This window comes from Scyliorhinus canicula, chromosome 16 (assembly GCF_902713615.1).
Source record: "Scyliorhinus canicula chromosome 16, sScyCan1.1, whole genome shotgun sequence".
NCBI classification, from domain to species: domain Eukaryota; kingdom Metazoa; phylum Chordata; class Chondrichthyes; order Carcharhiniformes; family Scyliorhinidae; genus Scyliorhinus; species Scyliorhinus canicula.
In genome coordinates this window covers 105,800,120-105,821,955 of record NC_052161.1, presented here as the reverse complement: position 1 = coordinate 105,821,955, position 21,836 = coordinate 105,800,120, and the positions used below count along the sequence as shown (strand labels likewise).

General features: G+C 50.2%; 1 protein-coding gene across 2 annotated transcripts in view; it reads left to right on the top strand.

Moving 5' to 3' along the window:
- The window catches only part of LOC119950611 (mannan-binding lectin serine protease 1-like), a 53,098-nt gene extending 31,588 nt beyond the window's left edge, over window positions 1-21,510 (top strand). The window contains exons 4-5 of one of the 2 annotated variants that reach the window (XM_038773198.1): window positions 14,840-14,971; window positions 21,392-21,510. In XM_038773198.1, coding sequence (XP_038629126.1) covers window positions 14,840-14,971; window positions 21,392-21,405 — 146 coding nt within the window. In that variant the 3' untranslated portion in view covers window positions 21,406-21,510. Of the gene's footprint in view, window positions 1-14,839; window positions 14,972-20,685; window positions 20,836-21,391 lie in introns of those variants that run through there. The other variant, XM_038773197.1, reaches the window with a different exon arrangement.
- Window positions 21,511-21,836: the final 326 nt, after the last annotated feature.

The following is a 21,836-nucleotide window of genomic DNA, read 5'->3' as shown; positions in this document are numbered from 1 at the left end:
TCGACACTCCTCAGTCGAAAAAGAAGCCCAAGCCATTGTGGAAGCCGTGTGGCACTGGAGGCACTACCTCGCAGGTAGGAGGTTTACCCTCATCACCGACCAAAGATTGGTTGCCTTCATGTTCCCCCGCTGCCTTCGCAGCGGGGCAAGATCAAAAATGACAAGATCTTGAGGTGCAAGGATCGAACTCTCCACCTATAATTACGATATCGTATATCGTCCTGGGAAGCTCAATGAGCCCCCAGATGCCCTGTCCCGCTGCACATGCGCCAGCGCGCAAGACAACCGTCTTTAGGCAATCCACAATGACCTCTGCCATCCGGGGGTCACCCGGCTCGCCCATTACATCAAGGCCCGCAACCTGCCCTTCTCCACTGACGAGGTTAAAGCCGTCACCAGGAATTGCTCGATCTGCGCGGAGTGTAAACCGCACTTCTATAGACCAGACAAGGCCCACCTGGTAAAGGCATCCCGGCCCTTTGAACTCCTGAGCATCGATTTCAAAGGGCCCTCCCTTCAACTACTCACAGCATATATTTCCTCAACGTTATAGATGAATTCTCCCGTTTCCCCTTTGCCATCCCATGCCCCGATATGACCGCCCATACAGTTATTAGAGCCCTGCACAGTGTCTTCACCCTGTTCGGTTTCCCCAACTATGTCCACAGCGACAGGGGTTCGTCCTTCATGAGCGACGGACTGCGTCAGTACCTGCTCAGTAAGGGCATCGCCTCGAGCAGGACTACCAGCTATAACCCCAGGGGAAACTGGCAGGTGGAGAGGGAGAACGCGACGGTCTGGAAGACCGTCCTACTGACCCTACGGTCCAGGGATCTCCCAACCTCCCACTAGCAGGAGGTCCTCCCCAATGCACTCCATGCTATTAGGTCCCTCCTTTGTACGGCCACGAATCAGACTCCTCATGATCGCCTATTTGCCTTCCCTGGTGGAACTAGTACGGGGTCTCGCTTCCGCCCTGGTTGAGGACACCGGGCCCTGTCCTCCTCCGAAAACACGTTCGGACACATAAAACCGACCCCCAGGTCCAACTCCTGCACTATAATTCACACTGTACATTACTGTGTCCCTGTGGGCTCCATCTGTGAGCCGTTGCGTGGCTCTGCCCACAGGGGGAGATGAGGAGCATGTACAGGGCTCCGCCCTCGGCTCCACCCCCTTCAGGAAGTGTAAGTGCTGCGGTCCTGTGAGTCCGCCTTCAGTTCAGCATAGTCGCAAGCAGGCTCAGTTGTAAGGCAATTAAAGCCACAGTTTACTCCAACTCATGTCTCTGGTTGAATTGATAGTCGCATCAGGGGCGAAACCCACGCAAACACGGGGAGAATGTGCAAACTCCACATAGACAGTGACCCAGAGCCAGGATCGAACCTGGGACCTCGGTGCTGTGAGACTGCAATGCTAACCACTGCACCACCGTGCTGCTGTGGGGGGGGGGGGAACTATTTTTACAGGCCAGGTCCGTGGGCTGCGTCTGCCATTGAGCACGGCGCGGCCGCCGCCGTTCGCATAGGCGGCCACAGACCCGGCAGTTCTCCGGGCCATATCGGGAGCTGGAGCTGGGAGACTCCCCGTCCCGGAGCAGGGAATCGGTGGCCGTTTTGCGCCAGTTTTCATGGCATAAAACACCACCGTTTTCACACCAGCAGGGGGTTTGCCACTTAGCCTCCCAAATGGAGAATCCAGCCCACGCATGTATCTAATCTTACAACTAAAAGGTCGGCGCCGATCATCCGCCCGGCTATCAGCCGCGCCACATAAAGCCCCCGGATTTACCTGCAGATATGGATGGGGAATTGCCGGGTCCGGTTGCATCATACAACATGGTGCGGCTTCACCCTGCCAGATAGAGCCCTCCTGTAACCATCCCGGACCAACCCCCATCAGACGCCCCAGCCCCTGCTGAAGCCATCCTGGCCAGCGGAAGCCCCCCCCCCCCGCCGTCCGCCCGCTGATCGTAAATTCAATTTATTGAGCGTAATTATCCAAAATGGCGGGAGAGGCAGAAAACGAGGACCCGCCAGGCGCCAAACTGTTTGCGATGCAACCGGCCCACGCCCATTGGCAAAATCGGTATTTTGCCGTAGCCTGTTGAGAAACCAATTATCACCACTTAAGCCCTATTGCCAAACAATTAATGGGAGCCACCCCTTGTCCAATGGCCTCCCGTCAGTCAGCAGCCTCCCCTGCAAGTGGTCACGCCGGCGATAATTAGTACTCCTTTTGAAAAATGTGATCCTGGTGGAAGGGCTTCTGTAAGGAGCCATGGAGGTGAGTAGCCATCTTTGCTCACAGGCAAAGAGCCCTGGGGTGCTGGGCTTGCCACCCCAGTGCTCGGCGGGGGGTGAGGACCCTCGGTTAGGGGTGGGGGACAGTCCGCAGGGGTGGGCCGCCATAGGCGGGTGGGGGGGGGAGTTGCTAGAGGGGGCAACCGGACAGCAACCACTCGTGGCACCACCATGCCAATGTCTGGATCGTGTGCACCCATTCCTGGGGCAGCCCTTGTCCTTGCTCGTCTGCCCCACAGACCACCGATAACCCCCACTAACTGCCGAGGCCTCTGGCCGTGCGGCTGAATAGGGAATTGGCATTCACAGTTAAGTGAGCACGTCACACAACCCAAGTAAATTCCTGTGAGTGGGTAGGCAATGTAGCATGTGGGAGTCATCGCCTAGAGTCCCAATCAGACCGCAGTGCCTGGACACTGTGCCTGAACACTGCGGGTGAGAACACTACACAAGCAGCAGCCAACATCCGTACACCAGGGAATGGGACACAGCTCCAGGGACATGCCCACAGCCGGAGGGTGGGTGAGTGCCAGGGGGAGGGGACCAGCGCCCGGTCCAGGTGACGTTTTGAGCGGGTGTCCAGGGTACAGGGTCTGGCGTCCGGTGAGGGGGGCCCGCTGCAGCCGGGTGTGCGTGGGCACAGCGTACCAGGTGGGGGGTATCAAAGAGGAAGATATCCCAGGAGTGGAGCCACCGCAGTTTGTCAGTCTAACACCCTCTCCTAATGCCTTATAGATATTGAATGCTATGGCAGGGGTTTTGGACCCAGAACAGACCCCCCGTGGTGCTTCTGGTAGCCCAGACGGCCAGACACCAGAGACGGCGGCAGCAACAGCATCAGCAGATGCTCGAGGCTGCGGCCCATGTGCCAGACCCTGCCCCACACCCTAAGAACCCGGCCGCCCATCAGGCCTGGGAGGGACCCAGTGGGGGAGTGCTGTGACGGCCCAGTATGTACAGGTGTCGCTGGTCATTGGAAATAGATGATGGAAGTGGATGCCGCAGGAGGCTCCACCTCAACTAGGAGACGTGCAGCACCTGTGTCATGTCCTCGTGGACTTGGCTCCACATGGAGGAGGAGGACACCTGCTCCCAGTGGCCGTCAAGGTCACCACAGCCCTGAACGTTTATGCCTCAGGATCATTCCAGGGCTCAAGCGGGGACCTGTGTGGCATCTTCAGGTCAGGTGGCAGCGGCAAGGGTCCGGGACATGCCAAGAGGGCCAGGGATGCCCTTATACTGGCCAGATTCACTTAGGATGTGGCCTGGTCCATCATTGCTACCTCACAAATGCCCCACCCACCATCTCCCAGCCTCCCAGGATCTGTGTAACATCACTCCAGGATGCTGGGACTGTGTTGGCACCGTCAGCACTGACGAGGGCAGGGGGTAATGATAACCCACACAGAGCTGAGCGCTGGTGCTTCTCAATCTATGCCATTGTCTGACCCCTGCCTGTTTGCTGAGTGCGTGCTCACACCACCCATCACCTGCATGCGGTGTGTCTCGGGCGGGGGGGGAAGTGACAGAGGCATCATACTGGTTGTGCTCAAGGGTGTTTATTGTGTGTAGCAATTCCCCACTTCCCCACCCCCACTCCCACCCTCACCCCCTACCTTCCCGGTGCCCTCAGTGATCCTCAATGTGCTTAGCTTTTCTTGCTCTATCACTATGTCGAGGTGTTTCCCCAGGATGCACCTATGAGGAGGAGGCAGCCAGCTGCTTACCTTGTCCCGTGTCATTTGATGCCCCTGGCGGGCGTCCTCTGGGGCCGGAGGGCCCCGGCTCACTTGGTGGCACATGCACAGCCTGTCCCGTGTGCTGGCTGTCAGACGCGGCCTCATCAGAGGGGTGGAACTCGGGGGAGCTGGTGGCTACTGTCATCATTCCGTGGGACGGGTCCTGCTTGGCACCCTGTGCCCGCTATTCCGCTGGGTTCCCATATGGCCTTGGGGTTCATCATGGGACAGAGGGGCAGCTGGCTCGAGCCGTGGCTGCCCCTGCACCATCTGGCTCTGCCAGCCCTGGTGGTTCCCCATGGACTCACCATTGTGTCACCGCCCTCTGTGATCCTCCTCAGTGACTGGGACAAGCTCCACAGCGTCTCGGCCATTCCCATTTGAGAGCAGGACATGTCCCGCAGAATCTCATCAAGGTCAGCCTGGTACTTGGTCACGTCCCTCAGTGAGACGGACATTCTGCCAAGACTCTCGGCCGTGGCCGTCACCAACAGTGCAACGCCTTGGACACCTTCACTAATGGTACCAACGTTGTGTAACAAGCTCTCCACTACAGTCGCCATCCTAGGAGTGTTGGCCTCGATGCCACGCATTGCCTGCAACATCTGTTGCGTCCGTAGCCTCTGGGACTCCTCCAAGTGGCTATGGACCTGCTGGAGCATTGCTGACATCTCCCTCTGAATATCATGGCCGCTCCCTAACGTCTCCATCGGCTCTGGGATGACCTTTTCCACAGGCTCAGCATCAGGCTGGGACCCAGCTGGGATCCAGCAGACGTCTGACTGCTGTCTCACCTGGGGGGTTCTTGCCTCCACCTGATGTGCATCATCAGCTGTGTCGTGCTCAGCAGATTGTGCCCCAGAAGCCTCTCCACTAACATGACCCACCGAGGTGTATCTGCGCTGGTGGAGGGTGGGGATGACAGCTGTGCCGCGACTATTAGTGGCATCCTTGGAGCTCTCCCCCAAGGAGATCTCATGGGAGGCAGGAGACGGGCCATCCAAGATGGGCCGGCTCTGTCGGCTGGAGGACCTGTGGGAGAATGGACATGTGGTCAGCGGGAGGGGTGGGTCAATCAGTAAGGCAATAACAACTCACGTGTGACAAGTCTTTTGACTGGCGCCCGGTGATTTCTCACCTCTGCAGCGTTCGCCAACCTCCGCGTTGGTGACAGCTCTGTCCTCGGCAACCCCAATCACCTCCTCGGCACGATTCTCGAAGGTGATGGGGATTCTTATGTCCACCCACCGCCAGTCTGGGCCCTCGCCCAGCAATTGTGGGAGAACATTGTGGTGAATGTAACTCCGTAATTCACACTGTATTGTGTATACATGAGACCATGCATTTGTAAGCGCAGTTGCATTGCCCAACCACTAGGGGGAGTAGCGCTGGGAATGCTTAGGAGTTTGTACAGGGCTCCACCCTTGGCTCCGCCCATGACTCCTCCCCCTGGACTGCTGTATATATACCAATGCTCAGAGCCAGTCGTTCAGTTCATCGAGAGTTCAACGCGGAACAGGCTGGCTCTGTTGTAAGTAGATTAAAACCACTGTTCATATCTTAAAGCACGTGTCTAGTGAATTGATGGTTCCATCAAACATTTCCTGAGGAGACACAGAGAGGGCATCGTCAGCCACACGCGTGGTTCACAGTGGTGGGAGGGGCGATAACTGAAGGGTTGGGGGGAGGGGTTGAACTGAGTTTTGGGGGTCATATGGAGAGTTTGGGGTAGATGGGCCTGTGGGGGCGGAAAGCTGTCGCAGGGTCGGGGAGCGTTGGTGTCTCCACATTCGTGCTGCCCAGTGTAGGTTGTTATCCTTTTTCCAGCACTGGAGGCCAGTCTTCCCGGTCACACTCCCGGTGCTCACAAACGTCGCCACCTCATCCCAGGCAGCGTTGGCTGCCTTATGGCTGACCCTCTGGGAATCTCAGGGGAACAGACCATCCCTCCTGGCCTCCACTGTGTCTAGGAGGCTCCCCAGATCTCCATCTTGGGGATGGTCTCCTGGGCACCATTTCTGTGGGCTGGCTGGGGTTGGCTGAGCAAGTGCAGCTCAAGTGCTGCTAGATCTTGATAGCAGGGGCCTGGCGAGTGCGGTGCCGGCGAATCAGTTGGTGAGCGTTCATTTGAGGCAAGAAGCCCGAGAGGCCTCGTTAAGTGGACTAATTAACGTTGAATAGCATTGCCGGCCTCGCTGGATCTGCTTGCTACCACACTTTAAAATCTTTCCGGAGAACCACACCCTCTGATTCATTTCCGAGAGGAAAGTCAGTGTGAATCGCTTTGGCTGTTCCGTCGCAGTTCTCCCACACTTAGTCCTTTTTTGGGGGCCAGGGTGAAACCCACGGGAAAAGTTATTTTGGGGGCCGGCAAATGCAGCCTCACAGAGATCAGGGTGCCACTTTTAAAGGGTTCCCCATCCCAAAGTAAGAGTCCCCATATAAGGATCCCTGGCATTGGGACATTGGGGCCGTCCAAAAGGGTCTTCCTTCATGCCCTGTCCCCTTCTAGTCAGCACAGACCCCCCTCCACCACACGGTGAGCGGCGCTCCACTATGGAGTCAACAAATGCCCCCCTTCATGGCCATGCCCCCTTTCTGGTCCCACATCTTGAAGATGCCAACCTGACACTGCCAGGTTGTCAGGAGGCCCTGCCCATGTTCCAGATCACCCAGGGGCTCCAGGGGCCTTCGAGGCACCCGGAATTACTTCACGTTTGGTCTCTAGTGATGGAGACCAGCAATGATTCCCGCCGGCCTCAGCTGCGCTGGTGGTGGGGGAGAATCCCAGGAGCCAGGATACTCTGGGCGGGATTCTCCATTCCTGAGGCTAAGTGCTGGCTCGAATGGAGAATCCGCAGAAGGTTCACATCAAAAGAACCGGCGCAAATCCCTCCCCAGTATTCCAGACCCGGTGAGGGGCTAGCACCAGCGCCGTGTGAAACACCCGCGGATCGTGTCGAGAATGGCCGGGTCGTGGGCTGTGCATACACATGGCTGATGACCTGCACCGGTCGCACCTTACAAAATGGCGTTGGCCCTGCAGGTAACCTGACCCGCCGACCGCGACCCCACAGATCCCCCCTCCCCCCGCATCGGCCGACCCCCTCCCAGACCCCAGCTCTGGCAGATGCTCCCCCAACCAACGGCGCAGATCCCGGCCGAGTGTGGAGGCACCGGACACAGTCAGCAGCCGGCACGCCGGCTCAGACCACACATCGGGAACTCGGCCCATCAAGGGCGGGACGGCCAGCCAATTACGATTTCGGCATCGGGCAACGGAGAAATCAGCCCTCTGCCTTTGAATGATCTAAGCATATTTTAATGCTAATTTAAATATTCCCGTCTGCTTCATACCCAGCGAGGGCATGAACCAAATCGTATCAGGTGCAGCAGGAAGGGAGCACCGTGCTCTCTATGGCGTCCGGTGTGAACCCTATTTACGGGGTTCTCTCACTATTCTCCCAGAATAGCAAGATGTGCATCAGCACAACATGGGCGGAGAATCACCCCCATTATGTTCCATTAAAAATTCTCAATTAAATAGATTTATTCAGAATCAAGTCGTTTTCTCAATATTCACCACTGCTCATCTACCAAAATACTTTTTAGTCTAATTTCCCAATCCACTTTATCCAACTTGCCCTTCATACCTATGCAATTGACTTTATTAAGTTTGATTTTCAAACCTAATGTAAAATACATGAACCTGGAGAGCTGAGGAATTAGTTGCGATAACAACGCAGTTATAACTAATCTTTCCCAGGTGATCCCTTATTAGTCCCATCTTAGAACAAGATCTGAAGTAGCCTCTGCTGGTGATTCCACAGGATTGTAGTAAACTCTCTCAAATGTATTTGTGCTGCGAATGGGTTCCTTCTAATCTTGGAAGGTTGAAATTGACAGACCCACAAAACGGATGGAGGACTGGAGAAAGGTTAGATGTTCCATTTTCCCCCCCAAAGCCATTGGGTGGTAGAGTAGCACAGTAGTTGGCACTATTGCTTCACAGCTCCAGGGTTCCAGGTTCAATTCCCGGCTTGGGTCACTGTCTGTGCAGAATCTGCATGTTGTCCCTACGTCTGTGTGGGTTTCCTCCCACAAGTCCTGAAAGAAGTGTTGTTAGGTAATTTGGTCATTCTGAATTCTCCCTCTGTGTACCCAAACAGGCGCTTGAATGTGGCGACTGGGGGCTTTTCACAGTAACTTCACTGCAGTGTTAATGCTTGTGACAATAAAGATTATTATTATTATCAGTTATGTCTTCCCCTACAATTAAAGTATTGACAGATTCAGGCCCATTACTCATTGCAAAATCTTTGATGGCATGTTGTCTTGTTGGTTCAAGAGTATATTATCCCAGACGACTTGCACAAGTACATTCAGAATTTGCTGCTTTTGGGGTTAAAATTGTTTTACTCCCAGTCTATATGACAATTCAACTCCAGTTATAACTGCTTTGGAGGGCAGCACGGTGACGCAGTGAATTAGCACTGTGGCCTCAAGGCGCCAAGGTCCCAGGTTCGATCCCGGCTCTGGGTCACTGTCCGTGTGGAGTTTGCACATTCTCCCCGTGTTTGCGTGGTTTTCGCCCCCACAACCTAAAAGATATGCAAGCTAGGTGGATTGGCCATGCTAAATTGCCCATTAATTTGATAAAAATGAATTGGGTACTCTTAATTCATAAAAAAATAACTGCGCTGTAGGGCGGCACATGGCACAGTGGCAAACACTGAGACTGCAGCACTGAGGACCTGGGTTCGAATCCCAGCCCTGGGTTACTGTCCGTGTGGAGTTTGCACATTCTCCCCATGTTCGTGTGGGTTTCACAAGGTGTGCAGTTTAGGTGGGTTGGCCGCACTAAATTGCCCCTTAATTTGAGAAAAATATATATATAAATAAATAATTGGGTACTCTAATAATAATAACCCGTTTATTGTCACAATTGTGAAGTTACTGTGAAAAGCCCCTAGTCGCCACATTCCGGCGCCTGTTCGGGTAAGCTGGTATGGGATTTGAACCCGTGCTGCTGGCCTAGGAGCTGGTTTAGCATAGGGCTAAATCGCTGGCTTTTAAAGCAGACCAAGGCAGGCCAGCAGCACGGGCTTTTCACAGAAACTTCATTTGAGGCCTACTTGTGACAATAAGCGATTTTCATTTCATTTAATTTAAACACAAACCAGCCCTTTTATATTTATAAAAAAATGTATTTCTAATTTATAAAAATTTATAAATTAAATTTATAAAAGAAGAAAAATAAATAAATAACTACGTTGTTATTGCAACTAATTTCTCGGCTCTCCAGCTTTATGTATTGTGCTGTGTTAGGGCTGGTTTAGCTCAGTGGGCTAGACAGCTGGTTTGTGATGCAGAACAAAGCCAGCAGCACGGGTTCAATTCCCGTACCAGCTTACCTGAACAGGCGCCGGAATGTGGCGACTAGGGGCTTTTCACAGTAACGTCATACTTGTGACAATAAAAGGTTATTTTTGATGACTGGGACTGGTTTAGCACAGGGCTAAATCACTGGCTTTGAAAGCAGACCAAGGCAGGCCAGCAGCATGCTTCAATTCCCGTACCAGCCTCCCCGAACAGGCGCCGGAATGTGGCGACTAGGGGCTTTTCACAGTAACTTCGTTTGAAGCCTACTTGTGACAATAAGCGACTTTCATTTTATTCATTTCATTTCAATCTAAAGATCCATAAACAAATCACATCAAAGTCTTGTATTCTTTTCTGCTTCTGAATTCTACTTCAAGTATTTCTACCACGTTCTTACTCTTATCCCTCTTTTGACTGTTGTACATAGCGTCTCTTGTCAATACTGCTCCTCTTCTTCCTTTTCTTATTAGCCTGTTCTTTCTAAAGACCTTGGGCGGGATTCTCCTTTGGTGGGATTCTCCGCCAGCGGGATCCCCCGCTTCGCTGGGATCGCACGTGCGTTAGCGGATTTCCCAACGGCGTGGGAGTGCCCACAACGGGAAACCCCATTGACCGGCGGCTGGGGCAGAATATCCCGCTGCCGGTGGGTGCGGCCGAACCAGAAAATGGGAGAATCCCACCCCTTATTACCTGGAATATTTATCTCCCAGTCACCCCCAACTTATCCCCAAGTCTCAGTCATATCCCTTCAGCTAAATTTCTGCTTCTAATTTATTATTTCAGTTTTCATGCAGCATTCAGTAGTGTGTAGATCATTCACTTGAGCAGTAGACCCTCTTTTACCCTTTTGCCCTGATGTTTTAATACACGTTTTTAACTTAACACATTTGCTTTGGCACTTCTTCAGTCAGGTGGTTTGAAGCGCCTCATTCATTGAAACTGATTTTCTGAATATTTTCTTTATTCAATTAGGTGGCTGAAATACATGGGAAACACATCACACTAAGCTTCTATTTCCATACCAAAGATTTGCAAATAAAAGTTCCCATTCTGATATTTTTGCATTGCGAAGAAGTGCTGCATCCTTTCTGGACCATTCAACAGCTGACTTCACTTTCTCGTTTCATATCGAGCAGTTTTCCTTTGATTTCGCTTCCCGCCTCTCCATATAAGATGCTGTCACTTACAGGGTTGCAGGTTCGTACATCTGGCAATGGACTCCCAAAATTGACCATCTCTCATATATGAGCCAAGAAATTTTGCATGTTGGCAGACTGAACAACTTGGACGTCAGTGACTTTAAAACAACTTTAGAACATAGAACATAGAACGATACAGCGCAGTACAGGCCCTTCGGCCCTCGATGTTGCACCGACATGGAAAAAAAAACTAAAGGCCATCTAACCTACACTATGCCATTATCATCCATATGCTTATCCAATAAATTTTTAAATGCCCTCAATGTTGGCGAGTTCACTACTGTTGCAGGTAGGGCATTCCACGGCCTCACCACTCTTTGCGTAAAAAACCCACCTCTGACCTCTGTCCTATATCTATTACCCCTCAATTTAAGGCTATGTCCCCTCGTGCTAGCCACCTCCATCCGCGGGAGAAGGCTCTCGCTGTCCACCCTATCTAACCCTCTGATCATTTTGTATGCCTCTATTAAGTCACCTCTTAACCTTCTTCTCTCTAACGAAAACAACCTCAAGTCCATCAGCCTTTCCTCATAAGATTTTCCCTCCATACCAGGCAACATCCTGGTAAATCTCCTCTGCACCCGTTCCAAAGCTTCCACGTCCTTCCTATAATGAGGCGACCAGAACTGTACGCAATACTCCAAATGCGGCCGTACCAGAGTTTGGTACAGCTGCATCATGACCTCATGGCTCCGGAACTCAATCCCTCTACCAATAAAGGCCAACACACCATAGGCCTTCTTCACAACCCTATCAACCTGGGTGGCAACTTTCAGGGATCTATGTACATGGACACCGAGATCCCTCTGCTCATCCACACTACCAAGAGTTTTACCATTAGCCAAATATTCCGCATTCCTGTTATTCTTTCCAAAGTGAATCACCTCACACTTCTCCACATTAAACTCCATTTGCCACCTCTCAGCCCAGCTCTGCAGCTTATCTATGTCCCTCTGTAACCTGCAACATCCTTCCGCACTGTCTACAACTCCACCGACTTTAGTGTCATCTGCAAATTTACTCACCCATCCTTCTGCGCCCTCCTCTAGGTCATTTATAAAAATGACAAACAGCAACGGCCCCAGAACAGATCCTTGTGGTACGCCACTCGTAACTGAACTCCATTCTGAACATTTCCCATCAACTACCACTCTCTGTCTTCTTTCAACTAGCCAATTTCTGATCCACATCTCTAAATCACCCTCAATCCCCAGCCTCCGTATTTTCTGCAATAGCCGACCGTGGGGAACCTTATCAAACGCTTTACTGAAATCCATATACACCACATCAACTGCTCTACCCTCGTCTACCTGTTCAGTCACCTTCTCAAAGAACTCGATAAGGTTTGTGAGGCATGACCTACCCTTCACAAAACCATGCTGACTATCCCTAATCATATTATTCCTATCTAGATGATTATAAATCGTATCTTTTATAATCCTCTCCAAGACTTTACCCACCACAGACGTTAGGCTCACCGGCCTATAGTTACCGGGGTTATCTCTACTCCCCTTCTTGAACAAAGGGACCACATTTGCTATCCTCCAGTCCTCTGGCACTATTCCTGTAGCCAATGATGACCTAAAAATCAAAGCCAAAGGCTCAGCAATCTCTTCCCTGGCTTCCCAGAGAATCCTAGGATAAATCCCATCCGGCCCCGGGGACTTATCTATTTTCACCTTGTCCAGAATTGCCAACACTTCTTCCCTACGCACCTCAATGCCATCTATTCTAATAGCCTGGGTCTCAGCATTCTCCTCCTCAATATTATCTTTTTCTTGAGTGAATACTGACGAAAAGTATTCATTTAGTATCTCGCTTATCTCCTCAGCCTCCACACACAACTTCCCACCACTGTCCTTGACTGGCCCTACTCTTACCCTAGTCATTCTTTTATTCCTGACATACCTATAGAAAGCTTTTGGGTTTTCCTTGATCCTACCTGCCAAAGACTTCTCATGTCCCCTCCTTGCTCGTCTCAGCTCTCTCTTTAGATCCTTCCTCGCTTCCTTGTAACTATCAAGCGCCCCAACTGAAACTTCACGCCTCATCTTCACATAGGCCTCCTTCTTCCTCTTAACAAGAGATTCCACTTCTTTGGTAAACCACGGTTCCCTCGCTCGACCCCTTCCTCCCTGCCTGACTGGTACGTACTTATCAAGAACATGCAATAGCTGTTCCTTGAACAAGCTCCACATATCCAGTGTGCCCAACCCTTGCAGCCTACTTCTCCAACCAACACATCCTAAGTCATGTCTAATGGCATCATAATTGCCCTTCCCCCAGCTATAACTCTTGCTCTGCGGGGTATACTTATCCCTTTCCATCACTAACGTAAAGGTCACCGAATTGTGGTCACTGTCTCCAAAGTGTTCACCTACCTCCAGATCTAACACCTGGCCTGGTTCATTACCCAAAACCAAATCCAAAGTGGCCTCACCTCTTGTTGGCCTGTCAACATATTGTGTCAGAAAACCCTCCTGCACACATTGTACAAAGAACGACCCATCCAATGTACTCGAACTATATCTTTTCCAGTCAATATTAGGAAAGTTAAAGTCTCCCATAACAACTACCCTGTTACTTTCGCTCTTTTCCAGAATCATCTTCACCATCCTTTCCTCTACATCTCTAGAACTATTAGGTGGCCTATAGAAAACTCCCAACAGGGTGACCTCTCCTTTCCTGTTTCTAACCTCAGCCCATACTACCTCGGAAGAAGAGTCCCCATCTTGCATCCTTTCTACCACCGTAATACTGTCCTTGACTAGCAGCGCCACACCTCCCCCTCTTTTGCCCCCTTCTCTGACCTTACTAAAGCACCTAAACCCCGGAACCTGCAACAACCATTCCTGTCCCTGCTCTATCCATGTCTCTGAAATGGCCACAACATCGAAGTCCCAGGTACCAACCCATGCTGCCAGTTCCCCTACCTTATTTCGTATACTCCTGGCATTGAAATAGACACACTTCAAACCACAGACCTGAACACTGCCGCCCTCCTGCGAAGTCAAAACTGTGCTCCTGACCTCTCTACTCTCAATCTCTCGCACCCCAAAGCTACAATCCAGGTTCCCATGCCCCTGCTGAATTAGTTTAAACCCCCCCAAAGAGTACTAACAAATCTCCCCCCCAGGATATTGGTGCCCCTCAGGTTCAGATGTAGACCATCCTGTCTATAGAGGTCCCACCTTCCCCAGAAAGAGCCCCAGTTATCCAGAAATCTGAATCCCTCCCGCCTGCACCATCCCTGTAGCCACGTGTTTAATTGCTCTCTCTCCCTATTCCTCATCTCACTATCACGTGGCACGGGCAACAACCCAGAGATAACAACTCTGTTTGTTCTCGCTCTGAGCTTCCATCCTAGCTCCCTAAAGGCCTGCCTGACATCCTTGTCCCCTTTGTATGTACAAGTCTTTAAAGGCACTTCCCCGATATGAATACAGCATGAAGCTCCTCTGATGGCTCGAGAGGACACTGCCTGGCAGTGTTTCCTCTCAGCTGTACATCTGTGCTACAACTCTCAGAAGTCTCCATGCAGGCCACGCACAGGTCAGCCCCTTTAAATTGCCATGTGCGTGCAGATATGCAAAAAAAAATGATCACCTGTGCACTTGAAGAAAATTGGATTGAATGTTGCTGTCTGGTATAGTAAAGAAAGGTAAAGAGGAACTAGTGTGGGTTTCCTTCTGGCGCTCCGATTTCCTCCTACAAGTCCCAAAAGAGGTGCTGTTAGGTGAATTGGACATTCTGAATTCTCCCTCAGTGTACCTGAACAGGCGCCGGAGTGTGGCGACTAGGGCCTTTTCACAGTAACTTCATTGCAGTGTTAATGTAAGCCTACTTGTGACACTAATAAAGATTATTATTAAAACAGCCTGCATGTACTCAATGGATGGTCACTTGGATAAGAACATAGGTCTTAAGAGAAGGACCAAGCCATTTGGCCCTTCTAGCTTGTTCTGCCATTCAGTAAGATCATGGCTGATCTGAGTGTGGTCTCAACTCCACCTTCCTACCTGCCCCCCATAACCCTTGACTCCGTTATCGAGCGGAACTAGGATTTAGGAGAGGAGTGATCTGCTTAGGAGCAGGAGTAAGATGAGGTGCCAAATGGTTGTCTACGGAGCCAAACCCAGTGTAAGACAGTGTAAACAAACAAAACATAACAATGTGGATTTCAGCTTTGACCTTCTGTCATATCTTGTTTTAATAGATATTGACGAATGTGATCAGGCAATTTTTGAAGAGCCGTTCTGCGACCATTTTTGTCACAACTACCTAGGAGGGTACTACTGCTCCTGTAAGCTGGGGCATTTTCTAGACTCAGATAATAGAATCTGCAGAGGTAAGAAAATCAAAATTTCATGTGTGGCTCAAGAGCTGAATCTCTATCCAAAGCTTTGTGTTGGATTCTCCGTCACCGGGATGCCCAGAATGCATTCCCCGATAGGTTGCAGAATTAGGTGTCGGGGCAAAATTGGGAGTGGCACTGGGGAGTCCTTACGGGGTCCCACTATTACAGGGGTCGATAAGGGGAGGGGGGGGTGGGGTGGGGTCAGGTCACCCCCATACGTGGGGGGGGGGCACCCAGGCATTCCGAGGCGGGGGGGTGCTACTGTGCGGTGGCGGGGTGTTGGGGGTCAGGGCCATTTGCGGTGCAGGTGTTGGCTGGCCACGGGACTCCACTCAAGAAGGCAGCTGGATAGCGGGAATCCCATGGGAATCCCTTCATATTCCAAGCCATGCATAAATTTGAATTGCATCCCATATTTTGACCACAAGGGGATTGTTAAATTAGTGCAATTCAGCTCCGGCAGGAGAGAGCGGGTGGGGTTCTCCGCTTGCCGATGTCAAAATCGTATTCGACGATCGATCGGAGAATCTCTTTTGACGCTAAATCGGGGGCGGTGCCTGTTTTCGGATGCTCCGCCCCCTCTAAAACGGCATCAGCGGAGAGTAAGCCGCACGCTGTTGGGACGGCTTCAGGACGTCACCCGAAAGCCCTCCCCAGATGCTCCACCCCCAATGGGCCGACTACCCGACGGCTTGGGACACGTGTGCTCTGAGTTTTCGTCAACCTCGAGTGGTGGCCTCAGACCTTGTCCAGCGGCGGCAGTCAGTGGAGGGGCAGCCATTCCGCTGGCTGGGGGGGGGGGCTTCAGCCGGGGCTGGGGTGGCGAGGGCGGTTATGGGGGGCATCCGAGGCCAGAAATGAGCCCGGCCGGGTCCGTGTGCTGCCAGAGCCATGTTGTATGGCACGACCGTTGCAGGGCGCCGCTGTGCACATGCGTGGCCGCGCACCCAGCAATTCTCCCAGCTGTTTCTGTCGGGAAAGCCGGGGCTTTTACGTGGTGCGGCTGATACCCACTGGGGGGGAGCATCGGTGCGGGGGCAACGCCAATTTTTTTCATCAGAAAACTAGACACCTCCTCCGGACATTGCCTCAAAACATAGGAGTTAGAGAATTCAGCCCAACATATCCCAAATGGAAAAATTTCTGGCCATTATTTTGTGTCAAAGGTCACCCAAAGAATACTGCACCAGGCCACATTCTAGAAACATTGCAATGAGGTTTAGGATGGGAAGCAGTCTATTCTTAGGTTTTTCAGGTATCCAACCTTTGCTGTTGTGTGGATATACTGCGTTGGACAGCCGAGCAGAAGGTGCTGAATCTCATTCTCAACCGTTTCACGGGTGGGCAATATTCTATTTAGTTTTTTAGGATTCAAGTTGATGCTGCTCAGACACAGGGAATATAACCATACAACAGGTGCTGAATTTCATTATTTCAACTATTTCAAAGGGGTTTAGGGTGGGAAATATCGTTGTCTTTTTGTTTTTTTTTAGTTTTTCAGGTCTCCAGTTGGGGTGGTACGGTGGCACTGTGGTTAGCACTGCTGCCTTCCAGCGCTAAGGACCCGGGCTCATTTCTGGCCTCGGGTGCCTGCCTGTGTGGAGCTTGCACTTTCTCCCCGTGTCTGCATGGGTTTCCTCCCACAGTCCAAAGACGTGCAGGTTAGGTGGATAGTGGTTAGCACTGTGACTTCACAGCTCCAGGTTCGATTCCCGGCTGGGTCACTGTCTGTGTGGAGTCTGCACGTTCTCCCCGTGTCTGCGTGGGTTTTCTCCGGGTGCTCCGGTTTCCTCCTACAGTCCAAAGATGTGCAGGTTAGGTGGATTGGTCATGATAAATTGCCCTTAGATTCCAAAAATGAAGGGTTATTGAGTTTTGGAGATAGGGTGGAAATGAGGGCTTAATTGGGTCAGTGCAGACTCGATGGGCCAAATGGACTCCTTCTGCACTGTATGTTTTATGTTCTTAGTTTCAAAAGGGTTAGGTGGAGTTACTGGGTTACAGGGATGGGGGGAGTGGAGGCGTGGGCTTACGTAGCGTGCTCTTTCCAGTGGCCGGTGCAGACTCGATGGGCCGAATGGCCTATTTCTGCACTTTAAATTCTATGATTCTATGAAGGTGATAGGAGTACCACATAGTGAGCTTTTGATTTCAAGTGGCGAGCAGCATTTTGCAACAGGAAGAAAGGTAGGAGCTAATCATTTGATTTTACTACGGGCCTTTCAATTGTTCATTGGAAACTGGACCAATGCTGCCTCTCAGTGGCATTCCTGTGCCTTCTTTCAATGGAGAAAAAAGCAGTAACTAAGTGTGTGGAGCTCTTGGAGCTCAAGTGAGCTGTAAGTATCCCCAAGTCACAATTATTTTACTTTTGTGTGGAATATCCACACTAGTCCAGTGATTAATCAAACAAAACCAGTCCATCTGCAGAAGGAAGGCATTCCAAGACCATGCATTTTTGTGTGTTTTTCTTCCTCCTTATATAGATTACTGTTAACTTTTTCTGTTCCACACATCACCATGTATTAACCAATGCTTTGGCTTAGTTTTGTCTGTTGCCGAGCTCTGTTTTGCCTGATTTTTTATTTGACTGTATCGATGTGGAATGTCTCACAGATATAATTTGCTCTGTTCTTTGGTGCTGCAAACTAAGTTTTACGTAAGAGTACAAATGAGACTTGAGCTAAGTGAAGCAATGCGCCAATTAGGGATGAGAGCTAAGCGAAGCAATGCGCCAATTAGGGATGAGATCCAAAGAGGTGTGGAAACTCTAACTGACAAAGTTAACCCATGATTTTGAACTTCTACCACAATTCAATGTGCTCTATTGTTATTCAGGCATTAACTGATTTAAATTTTGGACATAAACTTCATCAAACACAAATTTTGCTGATAAAGTGATTAAAACTGTCAAACTATTAACACAGAATTTAGTTCCAATAAAGAAGAATCACTGGGTTACATTAACAAATGCATACACAAATTGGTGGCACAATGGTTAGCGCTGCTGCCTCACAGCGCCAGGGACCTGGGTTCAATTTGGGCCTTGGATGACAGTGTGGAGCCTTGTGTCCACATGGGTTTCCTCCAGGTGCTCGGGTTTCCTCCCACGGTCCAAAACTGTGCAGGTTAGGTGGGGTTATGGGGATAGAGCGGGGAATGGACCTAGGTCAGGTGCTCTTTCATTGAACATACAGTGCAGAAGGAGGCCATTCGGCTCATCGAGTCTGCACCGACCCACTTAAGCCCTCACTTCCACCCTATCCCCGTAACCCAATAACCCCTCCTAACCTTTTTGGATACTAAGGGCAATTTAGCATGGCCAATCCACCTAACCTGCATGTCTTTGGACTGTGGGAGGAAACCAGAGCACCCGGAGAAAACCCATGCACACACGGGGAGAACGTGCAGACTCCGCACAGACAGTGACCCAGCGGGGAGTCGAACCTGGTACCCTGGCGCTATGAAGCCACAGTGCTATCCACTTGTGCTACCGTGCTGCCAGAGGGTTAGTTCAGACTCAAAGGGGCAAATGGCCTCCTTTCGTACTGTAGCAGCTCGACAGTAATCCGACCCGGGGGGGGGGGGGGGGGGGGGGGGGCCTCCACGGTGGCCTGGTCCACGATTGGGGCCATCCGATTGGCGGGCGGGCTAGTTCCGTGCAGGGCCTATGTTCCTCCCCGCCGGGCCCCTGTTGGGCTCTGCCGTATTGCCCGGGGAGCCGGTATGGAGATGGGAACCCACGCACATGCGCAAACTCGCATCAGCCATAGTGCGCATGCCGGCCGAGGCGTGCCGGCTGTCAGGTCACGGAGCTGCGGACACCACTCCGGCACCATACTAGCCCCCTAGGAAGGGGTGGATACCTGCTAGTTGAGCCCCATTGACGCCGGAGTGGCTCGCGCCGCTTTTCACGTCGACGTCAGAACTTGCCCGCGGGATTGGAGAATCCCGGCCATAATGTCCTGGCACAGGGCCTCCAAATGATGGTAGGCCCCCAAAAGGCAGAATAGTCCTGTAACACCACTCAACTGATTGTTGAAAAATGTTATAAAGCTGCTCATTCGATTCTGCTGATGGGCTAACTTGTGACCTCACGAGAGGGCAAGGCAGCAAAGCCATCGAAGGGCTATGCAGCAGACCCCAAGGCCATTGGGGTGGGTGTGTCATCCCGGGAGAGATGGGGAGACATCCCGGGCTTGGGGGCGGGGGAGCAAAACTGAAGCCGAGCACAGGGCTGCACTAACTTTAAATCCGTCACTTAGGCCTCTTTGACTATGTGAAGTTAGGCAGGAGATGGGCCAATAGTAAGGATGCCATCATTTTCTGGTGATTTGGCAGCTTCAGCACAACCCATTGTTTATACATGTCCCACTTGTTTGGTATGAGGATGCCACGCTGTCTTACTTCTGAGGATGTACCATCTCACGACTAGCAGTGAGAGCTAAGGATGGCTTTGAATCACAGGGTCTCATTGGCCTTTAAGAAACTCGCTGAATTGGCATGTAGGTCATTCACAGTTGAAATATTTCATTCCAACTGACTTGCACGCTATTTACTTACAGACATTTCATATATTGTCTTGGACAGCATTTAGACTTGGGTGATCTTTGCTTTTTACGTTTAGCACTTGTCAGCCACCATAATTCATGGTGGACCATTCATATCATAAAAAAGAATGCTGCGATTCTATATGAAGGGATGGCGATATATTTCCAAGTCAGGATGGCGTGTGGCTTGGAGGGGAGCTTGCAAGTGGTAGTGGTGTTCCCATGCATCTGCTCTGTGCTGGTCCTTCTAGGAAGTGGTAGTGGTTGTGGGTTTTGAAGTGCTGTCAACATAATTAATTGCCCCACGTTGCTTCACCGGAGCACAACGTTTTGACAAGGAGACACAGGAGATAAAGCTTGGTTAAAGAAGTAACTTTTAAGAGAGCCTTAAAGGCGGAAACAATGGTAGAGAAGCAAATAGGTTAGGGAAATAGCAGAGCTTGAGGCCTATGCAGCTGAAGTCAGTTCCACTAATGGCGGGTTGATCAAAATTGGGATGTGCAAGAGGCCAGAATTGTAGGAGCTCAAAGATCCCAATGGGTTCTCGGACTGGAGGTTGGAGACATGAAAATGACCAAGAGAGGAGTGATGAAAGGCCATCTAAGGGATTTGAAAATAAGAATGGAAATTTAAAATAGACCCATTGTTGGACTACCAGTCAGGGGTGATGGGTGAAAGTGATTTGGTGTGCATTAGGATACATACAACAAAAGTTTGGATGCACTCAAGTTTAAGGAGGGTGGATGATGGACAGCTGACCAGTAAAGTATTGGAATACTTGAGTCTAGAGATAGCAAAAGCATAAAAGAGAAATTCAGAAGCAAATGAAGTAAGACCAAGGCGGAGTGGGTGATGTTACAGAGGTGGGCACAAGTAGTTATGGTGATGCTTATTTCAGCGTTAAAGTGGGCAACAATATTGCAAACTGTCTGGTTGGCAGTCAGAAGGTTGTCAGGGGTGGAGCTGGTGGCGAGGGAATAGAGGTTTATGTGAATGATCATACACAATGGATTTGGGTCTTTCCAGTATACGAGAGAGGATTTCTCTTCGTCTAGGACTGCATGTCAAACAGCTTGGCCAATCAGACGCAATGTTCTTGAGAGGTGTTGTGGGCAACCTATATGTTAAAGCTGATATATTTTCCAATTATGTCAGAAGGGAAGCTTGGAGAAGAGAAACAGGATGGGGAACCAAGTAAAGGTCCTTTGAAGGCTCCAGAGGCAACAACGGGGGTACAGGAAGAGAAGCCATTGCAGGTGATTTTCTGGCTATGACTGGATAAATAGAAATAGAACCAGAGAAGGGCATCCAACCTAGTTGGAAGATGGTGGAGAGGCGAGGGAACAGGATGGTATGGTCAACCATGCAGGCTGCTGATGAGGAATAAAAATGCAACTTGGTATAAGCAGTGTATGTGAATCAACACTGTCACAACCAATGTGATTACATCATGACACTTTAAACATCCCCTCTATTTCCATAATGGGCAGTGACAGAAGGAATAATATTAGTAAAACATTTGGATTTACTTCTTAAAAGGCAAAATAGATTAAATAATTAATCAAAGTAAAAATAAAATAGTAAAGAAAGGATGGTCCACAAGAACAAAATCACCATGGTAAGAAATATTGAAGCATTTGAAAGTTGCTACGTTTTATAAAGGTATTAAATTTACGCATTAAATTCTGGGGTTATCCCTGGTGTTTCAGTAGTTTTATTATCTTGACAATTGTTTCAGTATCAAAATAGAGTAGACTGCTAGCGGTCTAAAGGTTAATAATAGTCACCATATGTTTCAAGTATTTGTTTAAGAAGTTAGTTTTCTCGGCGCCACTAAGATTATCTTTGTTTCCTCTTCTAGTCCGCAAGGGATAACTATATATCCGCAAACCATACTTCATACGTCAGCACATGGGGGCATGATGACATGCCGGTGTTAATGTAGTATTACTGTGTGTGAATAAAACTGAACAACACTGACTGCTGTTTTCATTGATTTTCATTTTCAAATTGAGAGAGCCATAGATTTTGGCGTGGGCCACCAGAAATCAAACAAAGTAGGATCACTTGTCAGGTTTTGGATCAGCAGAGTAGCTTTAAGCGAATATTTGTTCGATATTGACAAATGAAAAACCAGCAGAAAAGTCCCGAGTTAATTTCTGAGTGTAAAAACAATTCTTGTTCGGACAGGTACAGACCACTTTTTAATTGTCACGTTGCGTAAGTATGCATAATTTAAAAACATATATCAAATACAGCCCACGAGGCAAAGGGTGGCCATTCAAAACTTGAGGAAATTTTAGAAG